The sequence below is a fragment of the Pseudophryne corroboree genome, chromosome 2 (assembly GCF_028390025.1).
Source record: "Pseudophryne corroboree isolate aPseCor3 chromosome 2, aPseCor3.hap2, whole genome shotgun sequence".
Taxonomy (NCBI): domain Eukaryota; kingdom Metazoa; phylum Chordata; class Amphibia; order Anura; family Myobatrachidae; genus Pseudophryne; species Pseudophryne corroboree.
Window position 1 is genome coordinate 957697288 of NC_086445.1, and position 18070 is coordinate 957715357.

Sequence of the window (18070 nt, forward strand, 5' to 3'; positions counted from 1 at the left end):
CACTCTGCAACTTACTGACTCCTCACTCTCTCTGCAACATACTGACTCATCACTCATTCTGCAACATACTGACTCCTCACTCACTCTGCAACATACTGACTCCTCACTCACTCTGCAACATAATGACTCCTCACTCACTCTGCAACATGCTAAATCCTCACTCACTCTGCAACATACTGAATCCTCACTCATTCTGCAACATAGTGACTCCTCACTCACCCTGCAACATACTGACTCCTCACTCACTCTGCAACATACTGACTCCTCACTCACTCTGCAACATACTGAATCCTCACTCACTCTGCAGCATACTGACTCCTCACTCACTCTGCAACATACTGAATCCTCACTCACTCTGCAACATACTGAATCCTCACTCATTCTGCAACGTCCTAAGGGGGTTATTCAGTAAGGATGGCAAATTCTGCTTTTTAGTAGAATTGCAGTCCTTTGAATCGCATGCTGGGGGCCGCCCATCGCAGGGATGGCAGTAGAGCCGCCATTTTTTCGTTTGGGGCAGTTACTGCAGGTCTCCCGTGGGGGACCTGCGCATGCACCCATGGGGGGCATTTGCCAAAAATACGCTGACATCGCGATTGCGATGCGAGCTGAATGACCCCCTAAATCCTCACTCAGAAACATACTGAATCCTCACTCATTTTGCAACGTCCTAAATCCTCAATAAGGAACATCCTGAATCCTCAGTCAGCAACGCCCTGAATCCTCACTCAGCAACGCCCTGAATCCTCACTCAGCAACATACTGAAACCACATTCACCACCATCCTGAATCCTCACGCACTCAGCAATATACTGAATCCTCACGCACTCAGCAACGTTCTGAATCCTCACTCACTCAGCAACGTCCTGAATCCTCACTCACTAAACAACGTCCTGAATCCTCACTCACTCAGCAATGCCCTGAATCCTCAATTACTGAGCAATGTCCTGAATCCTCACTCAGCAACGTCCTGAATCCTCACTCACTCCGCAATATACTGAATCCTCACTCAGCAACATACTGAATCCTCACTCACTCAGCAACATACTGAATCCTCACGCACTCAGCAATATACTGAATCCTCACTCACTCAGCAACGTCCTGACTACTCACGTACTCAGCAATGTCCTGAATCCTCACTCATACAGCAACATACTGAATCCTCACTCATTTTGCAACGTCCTAAATCCTCAATAAGGAACATCCTGAATCCTCACTCAGTCAGCAAAGCCCTGAATCCTCACTCAGCAACGCCCTGAATCCTCACTCAGCAACATACTGAAACCTCATTCACCACCATCCTGAATCCTCACGCACTTAGCAATATACTGAATCCTCACTTACTCAGCAACATCCTGAATCCTCACTCACTCAGCAGCGTCCTGAATCCTCACTCACTAGACAACGTCCTGAATCCTCACTCACTAAACAACATCCTGAATCCTCACTTATGCAGCAATGCCCTGAATCTTCAATTACTGAGCAACGTCCTGAATCCTCACTCAGCAACGTCCTGAATCCTCACTCACTCAGCAACACCCTGAATCCTCACTTACTCAGCAATATACTGAATCCTCACTCACTCAGCAACATACTGAATCCTCACTCAGCAACATACTGAATCCTCACGCACTCAGCAACATACTGAATCCTCACGCACTCAGCAATATACTGAATCCTCACTCACTCAGCAACGTCCTGAATCCTCACTCAGCAACATCCTGAATCCTCACCTACTCAGCAATGTCCTGAATCCACACTCACACAGCAACATACTGAATCCTCACGTACTCAGCAACATACTGAATCCTCACGCACTCATCAACATACTGAATCCTCACGCACTCAGCAACATACTGAATCCTCACGCACTCAGCAACATACTGAATCCTCACTTACTCAACAACGCCCTGAATCCTCACTCACTCAGCAATGCCCTGAATCCTCACTCACACAGCAACACACTGAATCCTCACGTACTCAGCAATATACTGAATCCTCACTCGCTCAGCAACGCCCTGAATTCTCACTCACTCTGCAACGTCCTTAATTCTCACTCACTCAACGTCCTGAATCCTCACTTACTCATCAATGTCCTGAATCCTCACTCACACAGCAACATCCTTAATCCTCACTCATCAACACCCTGAATCCTCACTCAGCAATGTCCTGAATCCTCACTCAAACAGCAACATACTGAATCCTCACTTAGCAACGTCCTGAATCCTCACTCACTCATTAATGCCTTGAATCCTCACTCACTCAGCAATGTCCTGAATCTTCACTCACTCAGCAACATCCTGAATCCTCACTCACTCAGCAATGCCCTGAATCCTCACTCACTCAGCAACGTCCTGAATCCTCACTCACTCAGCAACATCCTGAATCCTCACTCACTCAGCAATGCCCTGAATCCTCCCTCAGCACTGTATTGAGCAGAGGCTATGTGTAGTGGGGGTGATTTTATGTGTTAGAACCTGTGTATGTTGGGGGGGGAATAGAGCAGAGGCCATGTGTAGTGGTGGTGATTCTACGTGTTAGCACCTGTGTATGTTGGGGGTGGGAATAGAGCAGAGGCTATGTGTAGTGGGGGTGATTCTACGTGTTAGAACCTGTGTATGTTGGAGGTGGTGCTTTATCTAGCATCTAAAGCAGGGGTGGGCAATTATTTCAGCTGGGGGGCCGCTTAACACTTCCAGCGAATATTCGAGGGCCACACACAAAATACTCAAAAAGAGATCCCTTTTTACACATTACGGCAGACAGCGTCCCCTTTTTACACATTACGGCAGACAACGCCCCCGTTTTTACACATTACGGCAGACAGCGTCTCCTTTTTACACATTACGGCAGACAGCGCCTCCGTTTTTATACATTACGGCAGAAAGCGCCCCCGTTTTATACATTACGGCAGACAGCGCCCCCGTTTTTACACATTACGGCAGACAGCGTCCCGTTTTTACACATTACGGCAGACAGCGCCCCCGTTTTTACACATTACGGCAGACAGCGTCCCCTTTTTACACATTACGGCAGACAGCGCCCCCGTTTTTACACATTACGGCAGACAGCGTCCCCTTTTTACACATTACGGCAGACAGCGCCCCCTTTTTACACATTACAGCAGACAGTCCCTACCCCCTGTCCCCCCCCCTCCCCTAAACCCATATTGCAGTTTTTAACTCCCCTCCCTCCCCACCCCTAAACCTACATGGCAGCTTAAGCAGTGATCCAGGGGCTGGCTGGACAAGGGGTTTACCTGTTTGTCACAGTGGCAGACAATCCCCGCTGTCCGATGATCTGCGCTGCTGCCGGCCGGAGTCACTGCTGATGTGGCCTCTCCTGCTCCCGCTCGCTGCCCGCCGCTTCCTCTTCTCACTGGCCGCCGCTTCTCGGCCGCCGCTCCTGCTCACTGCAGTGCCCGCCCCCGTGCCTCCCAGCGCATGGTAACAGAGGAAATCCCGGTCAGCTGACCCTGTGACGTGACCGGGATTTCCTCAGCGGCGCCGCGTCTGAGAGCAGTGCAATGACAAGCGGCATGTCGGGCCGCTTGTCATTGCACTCTGGTGGGGCACAGCGGGCCAGGCAGGATCGGTCCGCGGGCCGCATCCGGCCCGCGGGCCGCCTGTTGCCCACCCCTAATCTAAAGATTACTCTTAATACACACACTTACACACACACACACACACACACACACACACACACACACAGTATATGAAGGATTTATATATACAGGTCATTGGTTTCTGAGGCGGCTTCTAATTTCCGCATAACAGTAAATATTGAAAATGATTCCATCACAATGCACTGTTTATACAGATTATGTTGGAGTTTATAGTGTCTTGTATTCACACAGCAAATAGTCACTGCATTCACGTATTATGTCTTTCTTTTGTCTGTGGATTAGCCGATTGCATAGCAAATTACAACAACCAGTTGGATAACAAGCAGACCAACCTGATGGTGCCGGATTCAGCTGTTTATGGTGACGTCGATTTAAGCAACAAAATCAATGAGATGAAAACCTTCAACAGCCCAAATCTGAAAGACGGGCGCTTTGTCAGCGCGGCTGGTCAGCCCACCCCGTACGCCACCACGCAACTCATTCAGTCCAACATCAGTAACAACATCAACTCGTCCAGCGGCGACATGGAAGAAAAACACTGGAAGCCGTCTGCTCAACACAAGCCGGATATTGCTCCGATGCAGTACAACATCATGGAGCAAAACAAAATCAACAAAGGTGAGAAACGCATTTCTGTATAGTACTGTATACTATAGGAACTTATTCTGCTGTGGATGAGGACTTAGAACATTTTATATAACTGTATGACAAATGACTGTATACTTCATTTAAATCTATGACATTAAAAAGATCTAAAGTCTTTCTATTGTCTATACACAATACTGACGCTCATAATCCCAACAGCCATTGACCGACAGTCAAAATACAGACACAGTCAAAATAATGACATTCATTATGTCGACATGATCAAAATGCCGACATGTGTTTTTAAGGATTTTTTCCCAAAAAACAGACTTGTTCATACTTTACCATCCCAATGGACCTGGAGGGGGCATATAATAGTGTACGCGAGCCATGCGAGGGGGCGCGGTACACTTAGACTGTATTCTGACTATGTCGGCATTTTGAACATGTCGGCATAATGAATGTTGTTATTTTAACCGTGTCAGTATTTTGACTGTAGGTCAATGGCTGTCGGGATTTTGATCGTTGGTATTGTGTCCGTCGGTAAATCATACTGAACCCGCGGAGAGATCCAGTATGTTGACTAAGAATACAGCCTGTTCACTAGGAACCCGTGACATTTAGCTTATTTAATAGCATGACGCGATGTCTACTTTCCCAGAACGTGTGGGAGACTCACAAATTTTGGGAAACGCATGAAGAACAGGGAACCTTTCCTCATTCCATCAAATTCCATAGTGAAATGGGTGGGATAGGGACTTCTGACGCGTTTCGCATAGAAAAACTTTTATATCCTGCTGTGTGGCCATGCGAAATAGTGGCTTTTATGGTGCTAAATAGTGTGTGGGAATACATATGATTGACCGGTAGATGGGATGCCGGCTGTCACTATACCGCCGGCACCATCCCGTCTGTCAGAATCCCGGCAGCGAGTCGCTCGCCCCAGTTCTATTCCCATTCGGTTGGTGGCGTGGAACCACCAACCGAGTGGGAATGCCCCGCATTTGTCGGGATTTGGGCCGGCGGCATTTCACCAGCTGTCGGGATTCCGGCATCGGTATCCTGAGCGCCTAGATCCCAATGGCCGGTATATTAACTGCATCCCTGTGTGTGGTGGTTACTCGACGCAGAGTATGACAATGAACAACTAGAAAATGTTCATAGTTAAATCAAATGAATGTATTCTAGTCTACTCTGCAAGAGAAGTGGCACTGTGCATTTGTTGATGCTTGGCATAAGAACCAGGACCTTACTTTAGTGATTCGCCCTTTTTCACCCTGCCCCAATGATAATCACTTTTTAGCTACATACTGTATTTAAGTAAAAGTCCTTTTAATTATGTTTTCTAATGACCCTTATTATGTTACAGCTATAGGTGAGCAAACTTTGGAAAACTGTTCAGAGGAATAATTTCCTCCTTTTGCATTTAGCTGTTTTCCACTTTACTAATTTCCAAATACACTGGTCGACACTGTCGCCCTTTACAGCTGCGGGGATCTCGCTCAAAAGTGCTCGGTACCCCATAGGTAGTGATCACTTTTAGGCAAATCCAGTATTTGGCCGGCCAGGCGATGTTGGGGGGAATCGGGCTGCCATTGGCAGCATTTAAACTTAATGTCATGTACAGAACTTCAATCTGTTTGCCCCTGGGGCGCATAGGACTTATGACGGCAGTAGGCATTTGGAATTGCGACCACATTACATGTGATTTAGAATCCCTGCAATGCCTCTGCAAGATGACCTTTTCCACCAGAAAATTTGATTAGTGTGCAGTTCTGCGCCCCTAGTGTATCGACTGCAATCCCATTAATAGGGTTCAGGTCAGCTTTCACTATGCGCCGGCAACTGGTGCACTTTAAAGGCCTCTCTTCCTTTTCTCTAGTTAGTAGCGTGTTTATAGCTCGTGTTCATAATAGAGAAACTCTAAATTCCCCTGGGTGTGGAAGGAGAACTCTGTGCTGCTTGCCACTTGTTGTTATTACTTTTATTGGAAGGTGAAGTCTTCTGGGATCTCAGGCTTAGATCTTTTTAATAACGAGGCTCAGCTTTTCTCAGTCTTTCACGACTCATGCAGAACCGTCAGGCTACTATACATGTAAATGCAGAGAGATCGAGATTAACAGTGTCAAAAAGTTAATTAGCACTCGGCTAACCTTTGCAACTGTATTTAGTGCGGCAAATAATAAACCACCAATGAAATAAAGCCAAATAAAAGAAAATTAATATGGTGAGATTTGATCAGAATGTTATACTGGTTGAGGGATTGGACGAGGAAAGCGAAGATATTTAATTCATGGGGCTGACACTGTACAATCACTGTAGGGTGATCCTTTGATTAAAAAAAGATCATAATCTAAACTTTCATGTCTGTCGCAAGCTTAATTATTGATGCAATAAAATGAACGCCTATGTTAAAAATAAATAAATCCATATATGTGTCTGTATCTACGTGTGCATATGTGTAGGTGTATAATGCAGCCACTGGTGGGCTGACACTGCATCTTTCGTCATGTTCAAGAGACCTTAAAGGGCCTTTTTTAGAATTGCAGTGTAAGTGCATTTGCACAACGGAAAGGTTCACAATTGAGGAATTGCACATCATACTTGGCTGCTCTCCCAGAACCTCATGGACTTTGGGGATTCCCCACAGCCCCCAGGGAATGTAGGACACCCTTCCTCATCCCGCCTACTTCACAGTGAAATAGGGGGAGGAGGCAGTGACACAATTCTTAGAGAGTTGTGTCATTTGAATTCCGCTTCCTCCTCGTGATTCCGTCATTTGTGGCATTTAGCTGTGGGGGGGGAGGGGTGGGGGGAACCTATGATGCAAATAGCCAGGCCCCACCTACAACAATGACCTCATGCATCTCTTGTCTGGCAGCTAGAAAATATTAAAGCTGTAAAGTATTCAGCACATTCATGCCTCCAAACTTCAGCTCTTGTGCCTTCAGGTCAAAGTGCAGTGGATGCCAGGCCAGATTGGGGCTGTCAGGTTAACTAGTACTATTTATCAAGCCTTGGAGAGTGATAAATTGCACGGTGATAAAGTACCAACCAACCAACCAACTCCTAACTGTCATTTTACAGGCTGTGTTTGAAAAATGACAGTTAGGAGCTGATTGGTTGGTACTTTATCACCTTTAAATTTATCACTTACCAAGGCTTGATAAATCTGGGTGTAACTTGGCAACAATCCCCTGTACAACACCTAACGAAACAGGCCAAAACAGTGTGCATTACTGGCAGGTTGTCATGACTGAGGTTTTTGTGAACCCGGTGTAGTGAAGTCTGTGCGGGCGACTGGAGGATTATGTGAATACTACCACTGACCTGGTTTCTGAAATGCTGTGGACTCTGGGTTTCCTCCGGTGACTGGGAAGAGGAACCGCAGCAGAGATGGCCGAATCTAGGTTCTCCTCATGCAGGATTAGGTCGGCAGACAGGAGGCATGCTGAAGGTCTCCTGAAAGACAGAACTGGAAAGGCACTGATGAATCAGTGAAGAATACCAGGTATAATTGTGCTAACGGGGTGCTTGGAGACACTGAGGTGCTTGCGGACACTGAGGTGCTTGCGGACACTGAGGTGCTTGCGGACACTGAGGTGCTTGCGGACACTGAGGTGCGTGGAGGCACTGAGGTGCGTGGAGGCACTGAGGTGCGTGGAGGCACTGAGGTGCGTGGAGGCACGGAGGTACTGAAGCACGGAGATGCTGGAAGCACGGAGGTACTGAGGCACGGAGGTACTGAGGCACGGAGGTGCTGGAAGCACGGAGATACTGAGGCACGGAGGTGCTGAGGCACGGAGGTACTGAGGCACGGAGGTACTGAGGCACGGAGGTGGTGAGGCACGGAGGTGCTGAGGCACGGAGGTGCTGAGGCACGGAGGTGCTGAGGCACGGAGGTGCTGAGGCACGGAGGTACTGAGGCACGGAGGTACTGAGGCACTGAGGTGCTGAGGCACGGAGGTGCTGGAAGCACGGAGGTACTGAGGCACGGAGGTGCTGGAAGCACGGAGGTACTGAGGCACGAGGTGCTGGAAGCACGGAAGTACTGAGCTCTGGAGATCCCAACTACAACAGTAGTAAAACTGAAACACGACAACTGTGGTTTTAGTGGAGAACACGGAATTCTGTACTGTGCCTTTAAGACAAAACACTGCAGCTGTGCCTTTACATTGAGACTCAGGGAAATGGTGAAATCAATGGCAACACAAAAGTAAACCATACGGTAACAAGGGAACAGAGTTTCCACAGGAACTTAGGTACAAAGGTTACCTTTAGGGAGCTCAGCTTTTCAGACTCACACAAGGCTGTATGTGACACAAGGAACTGGCCCAGATTGCAACTCAGCCTCCTGATTTATACTTCCTGGTCCTTGAAGATTGGTGGGCAGGATTAGGTGATGTCACTGACATGTGACTACTCTAGCCAAGGCTGTGATGTAGAATGAGGCCTAGCAGGCCAAGAGAACACTGAAGCCTGGACTTCTGCAAAACACAGGATGCTTGCTTTTAGATTACTGAATTCAGCCTCACACAGGAGATCACCACAGGTGGAGCTGATTACCTCTCAGGCAGAGAACTCAGGAATACTCATAGTGCTGACAAGCTGTTTAACTCCGTGAGTGAAAAGACACAGGATCCAGGACAGATGGCAGGGGTAAGTCACCAAATATAAACCTACAGTCAGGATTGTGACAGTATCCCCCTCTTCAAGGGTGGACTCCGGACACCCATCTTGAATCTTAGAGGAACTTGATGAATAACTTGTACACAAAGCTTCTAAAAAGTGGAAACCAGAGGGACCAGAACAAAACTTAAGCTGGATTCTTTAGAAGTCTTCCTGATCTTCATCTTCAGAACAGGTAGACCATCCATCATAGACAAGACTGGAATTTCCTTCATCCGAAAGGACTGAGGAATAAACTGTAGAAGGTTCCAAAGGTTTAGGACTAAATTCTTTAACTACAGCGTTACTAAAAGTCTGTAAGTCATGGAACACAGGATCATTACTCTCAAAGAGCATGTTGGCCCACTCCAAAGCTCTTCCTCTGAATGCCAGGAACAGATATCGAGTAACGTTGGAAGGAGTTATTGCACCTAAAGGATCAGACTCCATCCGAGAGAGAAATTGTTCAACCAGAGCGGCATATTGCAATAAATCTCCATCAAAGAAAATAGATGGAAAACCATCAGACGAAAGTTTAGAGGATGAAACTGAAGGAAGCTTTGGCTGGACGAGTAGGACTGGATTGGATCCGAGGATACTTGAGTTGGCTGGAGCCAAAGGAGACGGACCAGGCTGGTCCTGGAGTATTGCTGGACCGGCTGTAACCGGGACGGACTGACCAGGCAGGGCCTGGAGTATTGCTGGACCGGCTGGAACCGGGACGGACTGACCAGGCTGGGCCTGGAGTATTGCTGGACCGGCTGGAACCGGGACGGACTGACCAGGCTGGGCCTGGAGTATTGCTGGACCGGCTGGAACCGGGACGGACTGACCAGGCAGGGCCTGGAGTATTGCTGGACCGGCTGGAACCGGGACGGACTGACCAGGCAGGGCCTGGAGTATTGCTGGACCGGCTGGAACCGGGACGGGCTGAGCCCTTTCTTCACAGGGCTGAGCCGAGGCAAGAGCCCCCACTTCACGGGGCTGGGCTGAGGCGAGAGCCCCCTCTTCACGGGGCTGGGCTGAGGCGAGAGCCCCCTCTTCACGGGGCTGGGCTGAGGCGAGAGCCCCCTCTTCACGGGGCTGGGCTGAGGCGAGAGCCCCCTCTTCACGGGGCTGGGCTGAGGCGAGAGCCCCCTCTTCACGGGGCTGGGCTGAGGCGAGAGCCCCCTCTTCACGGGGCTGGGCTGAGGCGAGAGCCCCCTCTTCACGGGGCTGGGCTGAGGCGAGAGCCCCCTCTTCACGGGGCTGGGCAGCACTCTGTAGACTCTCTGGCTGGGCAGCACTCTGTAGACTCTCTGGCTGGGCAGCACTCTGTAGAATCTCTGGCTGGGCAGCACTCTGTAGAATCTCTGGCTGGGCAGCACTCTGTAGAATCTCTGGCTGGGCAGCACTCTGTAGAATCTCTGGCTGGGCAGCACTCTGTAGAATCTCTGGCTGGGCAGCACTCTGTAGAATCTCTGGCTGGGCAGCACTCTGTAGAATCTCTGGCTGGGCAGCACTCTGTAGAATCTCTGGCTGGGCAGCACTCTGTAGAATCTCTGGCTGGGCAGCACTCTGTAGAATCTCTGGCTGGGCAGCACTCTGTAGAATCTCTGGCTGGGCTGGACGCTCTGAAGACGCCCCTCCTGGGGCTGGATGCTCTGAAGACGCCCCTCCTGGGGCTGGACGCTCTGAAGACGCCCCTCCTGGGGCTGTGGACACGGACTCCTCTGTGACTGTAAATGGCTTGAACATTCTTCTCTGGACACCCAACTTGGGATAAGGTCTTTTAACCACCGGACCCCAGTCATAAATTTGAGTCTCTCTCAGAAGAGTAGCCTTCTTGATACCCCCGTCAGCAGCAGAAGGATCGGATACTGTGGATGACTTGTAGAAATGAGCACTATGATACTGAGATTTGTCACTATTACCTGGCTTGCGAAGAATGCAGTCTTTAACAAAATGACCAGAATTTCCACAGTAAAGACAGAGATGTAGCTCCTTACGCCGCTGACGTTCAGCTTCAGAGAGCTTGGGCCGTGGATAGCTCTGATGAAAAACTTTCCCTTGCGCAGAGGAAGAGACTCTATTAACTGGATGGGACAAAACAGGATCAACAACGTTGGTAGTATTCCTGAAGAGATCAGGCATCACAGAGAGAATACTAGGCAAAAGTTCTTGTAACTGTAGTAACATCTGGTAGAAAATCTGCAGTTGGTCAGGAGTCTTAGAGCAGAAGGTCATCGAATCACTGGAGGACGAATTCCGCTGCAGACACTGTGCCAATCGATGCTGAGTCGACTCCAGACCTTCCAAGCGTCCTGCAATATTGCTTAGGAGGTCATGCGTCAGACTAACACTTTCGGCCGGGTCCATGTGGCCAGTTCCTACTGTCATGACTGAGGTTTTTGTGAACCCGGTGTAGTGAAGTCTGTGCGGGCGACTGGAGGATTATGTGAATACTACCACTGACCTGGTTTCTGAAATGCTGTGGACTCTGGGTTTCCTCCGGTGACTGGGAAGAGGAACCGCAGCAGAGATGGCCGAATCTAGGTTCTCCTCATGCAGGATTAGGTCGGCAGACAGGAGGCATGCTGAAGGTCTCCTGAAAGACAGAACTGGAAAGGCACTGATGAATCAGTGAAGAATACCAGGTATAATTGTGCTAACGGGGTGCTTGGAGACACTGAGGTGCTTGCGGACACTGAGGTGCTTGCGGACACTGAGGTGCTTGCGGACACTGAGGTGCTTGCGGACACTGAGGTGCGTGGAGGCACTGAGGTGCGTGGAGGCACTGAGGTGCGTGGAGGCACTGAGGTGCGTGGAGGCACGGAGGTACTGAAGCACGGAGATGCTGGAAGCACGGAGGTACTGAGGCACGGAGGTACTGAGGCACGGAGGTGCTGGAAGCACGGAGATACTGAGGCACGGAGGTGCTGAGGCACGGAGGTACTGAGGCACGGAGGTACTGAGGCACGGAGGTGGTGAGGCACGGAGGTGCTGAGGCACGGAGGTACTGAGGCACGGAGGTGCTGAGGCACGGAGGTGCTGAGGCACGGAGGTACTGAGGCACGGAGGTGCTGAGGCACGGAGGTGCTGAGGCACGGAGGTACTGAGGCACGGAGGTACTGAGGCACTGAGGTGCTGAGGCACGGAGGTGCTGGAAGCACGGAGGTACTGAGGCACGGAGGTGCTGGAAGCACGGAGGTACTGAGGCACGAGGTGCTGGAAGCACGGAAGTACTGAGCTCTGGAGATCCCAACTACAACAGTAGTAAAACTGAAACACGACAACTGTGGTTTTAGTGGAGAACACGGAATTCTGTACTGTGCCTTTAAGACAAAACACTGCAGCTGTGCCTTTACATTGAGACTCAGGGAAATGGTGAAATCAATGGCAACACAAAAGTAAACCATACGGTAACAAGGGAACAGAGTTTCCACAGGAACTTAGGTACAAAGGTTACCTTTAGGGAGCTCAGCTTTTCAGACTCACACAAGGCTGTATGTGACACAAGGAACTGGCCCAGATTGCAACTCAGCCTCCTGATTTATACTTCCTGGTCCTTGAAGATTGGTGGGCAGGATTAGGTGATGTCACTGACATGTGACTACTCTAGCCAAGGCTGTGATGTAGAATGAGGCCTAGCAGGCCAAGAGAACACTGAAGCCTGGACTTCTGCAAAACACAGGATGCTTGCTTTTAGATTACTGAATTCAGCCTCACACAGGAGATCACCACAGGTGGAGCTGATTACCTCTCAGGCAGAGAACTCAGGAATACTCATAGTGCTGACAAGCTGTTTAACTCCGTGAGTGAAAAGACACAGGATCCAGGACAGATGGCAGGGGTAAGTCACCAAATATAAACCTACAGTCAGGATTGTGACACAGGTGTGGGATCCGGTCTCTAAGTCGACAGTAACTAGGTTGACAATGTCTAGGTCGACCACTATTGGTCGACAGTAACTAGGTCGACAGGGTCTTTAGGTCGACATGTTCTAGGTCGACAGGTCAAAAGGTCGACATGAGTTTTTCACAATTTTTTTCTTTTTTTGAACCTTTTCATACTAAACGATCCACGTGGACTACGATTGGAACGATAATCTGTGCCGAGCGAAGCGGATCGAAGGCACCATGCCCGAAGCCTAGCGAGCCATGCGAGGGGACGCGGTGCACTAATTGGGGTTCCCGGTCACGCTACGAAGAAAACGACACCAAAATAACATAAAAAACTCATGTCGACCTTTTGACCTGTCGACCTAGAAATGTCGACCTAAAGACCCTGTCGACCTAGACACCCTGTCGAGCTAGTTACTGTCGACCAATAGTGGTCGACCTAGACATTGTCGACCTAGTTACTGTCGACCTTCAATACCACACCCGGCAGGTGTGTAGGGCAGCAGCGCACAGGGGTGCTAAGTGGGATGTGTCCTCCCCCAATGGTCTTAGCAGTCCCAACTATTGGGATGGTGGTAACAGAGCCGGCCATAGGCATAGGCAAACTAGGCAATTGCCTAGGGCATTTGATATGCCTAGGGGCATCAGCAGCTTCTGCTGATTAAAATGATATGCGGCATGCCTATATTCTGTGTGTAGCATTTCATATGCATATACAGCCACAGTCTCACACAATATATAGGCATGCTGCATATCATTTTAATCAGCAGAAGCTGCTTTTGCATCCTAGCCACATAGCAATGCAAATAACATGCATTTTCATTAAAAAAATGTGAACCCGATGTTAGCATTGAGGCAAGATTTATGAGGACACTTCTGTATCCAAGCAGAGGCAGAGGTCACAATGTTAGTGGCAGTGTGAGTGCTGTGTGCATGGGAGTGGGTTGGTTGTGCAGTAGTGTTTGGAATATGTAAGGAGCATTATGTGTGTCATGTAAAAATGCATTAATAACGTGCAACATATGTGTAAGGGGCACTATGTGTGTCATGTGTATAAGGGCATTAATAATGTGCGGCATATGTGTAACAGGGTACTACTGTATGTGTGTCATTATGTCTATAGGGGCACTAATAATGTGCAGCAAATGTGTAGGCGGCACTATGTGTGTCATTATGTGTATAAGGGCATTAATAATGTGCAGCATATGTGTAAGGGACATTATGTGTAACAGGGCATTAATAAAGGTTGTCATAATGTGTAAGGCACATTATGTTTATAAGGACATTAATAATGTGTGTCATATGTGTAAGGTACATTACTGTGCGGCATTATGTGTATAAGTTGCTCTACTATGTGGCATTGCATATAGAAAGGGCCCTACTGTGTCGTCTAATGTGAATAAAGAGCAATAGGGTGTGGTGTAATGTGAATAAGGAGCAATTCAGTGTGATGTAATGTGAATAAGGGGCTCTACTGTGAGGAGTAACGTTTATAAGGTAAAGTGATACTACTGTGGGATGTAATATGAATTATGGACACTATCGCATGATCAAATGTGAATAAAGTTGCAGTACTGTATGGCGTAATTGGAATTGGGGTTACTATTGTGTGGCCATGCCCCTTGCCAGCAAAAACACACCCCATTTTGGGCTGTGCGCCAAATGTGCAAACTGTTCCTATTTAAAATATAGGGGGTACAAACACCAAAATAAGGACTGTTATGGATGAGGGGTGGTGGTGCTGGGAAAGAGGTGCAAGGTCAGAGGCGGAACCAGCGGTGGTGCTAGGGGGCACCAGCCAAAATCTTGCCTAGGGCATCATATTGGTTAGGGCCGGCTCTGGGTGGTAAAGTCTAATATCATTAATCCTGACAGAAGCAGGACAGGTAGGAGTGGTATGCGCACGTCCGCCTGTTCTTTACGCTTGTGGCCCATTGGGTGGATCTGGGGAGCTCACATTCCTATATATACTACAATAAAGGCGTTCGTACACAAGAGGTTAAGAGTGTTAAGTATGTCAGTATGTCTGTCTCTATGTACAGTACATTTATCTTTATTTGTCAATGTGTGTAAAGGTGTATGACGATATATGTGTGCAATATACATTTCTCTAAATTAGCTTTTCATTCCGTTTTGTGTTTCTTGTTCAAAATAAATTGATATCAGCAGTAATCTAAAACACTGGCATGTACCGTTCAATTCTTAAGGGCACATTTCGCTAACGTAATATGTCGAGGAAACTGCATGTCATTTCTTCCAGGGCTCCGGGCTACAGGACCCTGCGTTTCACTTTAATAACACGATTTGCAGCAGTGGTGTACCTCGGATTCAGATCAGTGCCAGCTTTGAACTCTGAAACATATTTCGGTGACTCGCCACATCATAAAATTATAGCAGTGCCCCGGTAAAAGGCCATGTTCTATCACAGCTGCAGAGCCATTCATTATTTCATGTGACCTGGTTTTCCTGCTTGACACGGGCAGACCTTTACGTGAGGTAGTACCACGTTATTTGCGGATACCTACATTTCTATTCATTACAAAGGGAGCCTTTGAAAATAGTTGTGGAAGATAATATGCAACAACAGTGAAACTGCTCTAAAATTAATTGACATTGGCCGCGTTCTAATCATTTCCATGTTGCATTTTCGCTGCCAATGTGTTATGCACAAATTGCAAAATGTAAACATCTGTTAATGACATTCATTATTTTTTTTACATTTTCTGACGTCATTATATATTGTTGTGTGCCTGGAACTCGGGCTGTATGTTCACACAGCTGCTGCTGTATTATATATTCTGCTTATAAGCATGTTGGAGATTGACTAGGAAAGCAAACATACAAAGCACGCAGCATGTGGCGTAATAACTGCAGTGTTATAAAGTTGGGCCTCTCGGTTTTAGTAATATTGGATAAATACTGAAAAGCAGATTAATGCAGATATGTCCACATGCACCTATGCTCAAATTGCGCCAAAAAGCCTGTTTGTCGTGACACAAAACTTGACAATCTTTATTTAATTGTCAAAACCATGTGCACTGCATGGGGGACAGATATAACATGTGCAGAGAGAGTTAGATTTGTGTGGGTTATATTGTTTCTGTGCAGGGTAAATACTGGCTGCTTTATTTTTACACTGCAATTTAGATTTCAGTTTGAACACACCTCACCCAAATCTAACTCTCTCTGCACATGTTACATCTGCCCCACCTGCAGTGCACATGGTTTTGCCCATTAGAGAAAAAGTTTGCTGTTGCGATCAGATCTGAATTAGGCCCATAGTCACACCAGGTGTTCTGCCAGAGACTTTTTCACAATATATGCATCTTATTTGCATCGTCAATGCACGTGTACCTGAGTACTGACGCTGGCATTTCATGTAGCCTCTGGTGCCACACATTCACTAACCTGGGTAAAGAGGCAGAGATCCAAGACTAGCGGCTCACGCCACGACTTTATACCAATTCCTTTACGATAAATATACCAATTCTTAGTACCTAGTACACTATGGGCCTTATTGAGATGTGGCTGGAGGGTGCATCTGTGTGGCTACTTGGAAGCTGCAGCGATGCCCTGATATGGTAATGCAGCAGGTGGCGCCTGGTATAAATGGACGCCTCTTGCATGCATGTGTTATGTTTCTCTTCATCGGATCGCCTGCAAAAGCATTGGCTGGTTGAGTAACCCATGAGGTCACACAGGCTGTCCGCCACATATCCTTCCAAGACGCCAGGAAATCTCTGTCAGAAGTTGGAGATACTGGCCTTGGCACTCCCACAAAATGGAGGTGACACACCTCCATTTTGTGAAACAGCTGCCGTAGCTCAGACAGCTGCAGCCAGTCAATCACTAGTCCATGTACATTTCGGGTCCTACATACAGTCTGTACAAAGTAGTACCAAACATCGGTACTTGCATCTGGAGCAGCAACAGCGCTGAATCAGGCCCAATAAGCGTATATGTATTCAATAAGATGCAAAATTCAGGAACAAGTACGGAGCGTCTGAGTCATACCAGGGGGTAAATTTCCTAAACGCCTTTTTAAGTCTATCTATTTACTAGTATTTGAAATCATGAAAAATTGATCTACAGTAAATCAGTGCGGTGGTTCAGGGTATAAAACATTTAAAACAGGCGATTTTTTAATATTTATTTTTAAACGGTAGTAAACGTGTGCACCGGTAGAGGGAAGATCTACCAGTAACCCGGGTCCAGCCTGCGGTGTGAACGGGGGTTTCAAGCCGCCGTGACACGGATCAGATCCAGGAAGGGGTATTCCTGAAGAGCAAGTGGCTGCCTTGTACGATGTAAAGTGATCTGTACATTGCAATTTATTGTCTGAACAGCCTGAAATAGACATTTTTCCCCTCACACAAATTATTTTATTTTTTTAATTAGCGCTCCATAAACTATCAGCATTTTCTGACCACAGTAAACTCTCTTATGAGAGTTTAATTATAGTACTATATCAGGCAACAGGTTTTTATTTAGGTGGCGGTTCTATAACGGTGAGCATCTGGTTATATTCATAGGCAGGCCTTCTATTTATACTGACATTTTAACAACTGAATGAAATGGCAAGGTGCTAAAGTCTTTATAAAATATATATTTATTGGTTCCCATAAATGCTGTATTGTTCTCTGGTATAAATGGCTGCACGGTGAATAAAAAAAGACTTGTTCTGTAAAATAATTAAATATTTGAAGGATTCTGAAACCAAAGCAGTCCTTATTATAACTACGGCGCATTTAATAATTCAGCTTGGCTGCTTAGCCTCCTGCTGCATGTTGCCGTGTATAATGGTTTCGGACATATGTCTTGCAGTGAATGGGGGGAAAAGCAGCCTCTGATAATGACACATTATAAAAAGAACTACGGTGACCTCTATATGATGTCATTACAATGCAACCCAAAGAGCGCAGCTGTTGTTCCATTCCTTAATCATCCAATGTAAACACCGACCCTACATGTGTATATATAGCATTAATAACTGTAGGATGAGGCTTTCACAAGCGCGATTGTTAATGAATAGCTGTTGACAATATACTTTATGCCTCAACGTCAAATAACCTTTTGGCATTCTTTATTGTTCGTGTGTTTCTTGGAGCCCTAATTAACGACCAACGCGATCCCTGTTTTCTTCTTGTGACACATGTATTGAAGTAATTCTGCATGCAGAAAACTGAGAGCTTTACCTTTTCATCTTCAATAAAAGTACAAAAGGCAGCTATTTTTGCACATAGATCAATCACAACATTCACAGTAGGAGAACGGGCTCGATATATACGGATGTAGTGAGTCATAAAGAAAA

General features: G+C 47.3%; 1 protein-coding gene across 3 annotated transcripts in view; it reads left to right on the forward strand.

The window, feature by feature from the left end:
- ROBO1 (roundabout guidance receptor 1) overlaps nt 1–18070 on the forward strand; it is a 666598-nt gene that overhangs the window by 599309 nt on the left and 49219 nt on the right. For all 3 annotated transcript variants that reach the window (XM_063956322.1, XM_063956320.1, XM_063956321.1), the window contains one exon: nt 3908–4243. In XM_063956322.1, coding sequence (XP_063812392.1) covers nt 3908–4243 — 336 coding nt within the window. The remainder of the gene's footprint in view (nt 1–3907; nt 4244–18070) is intronic.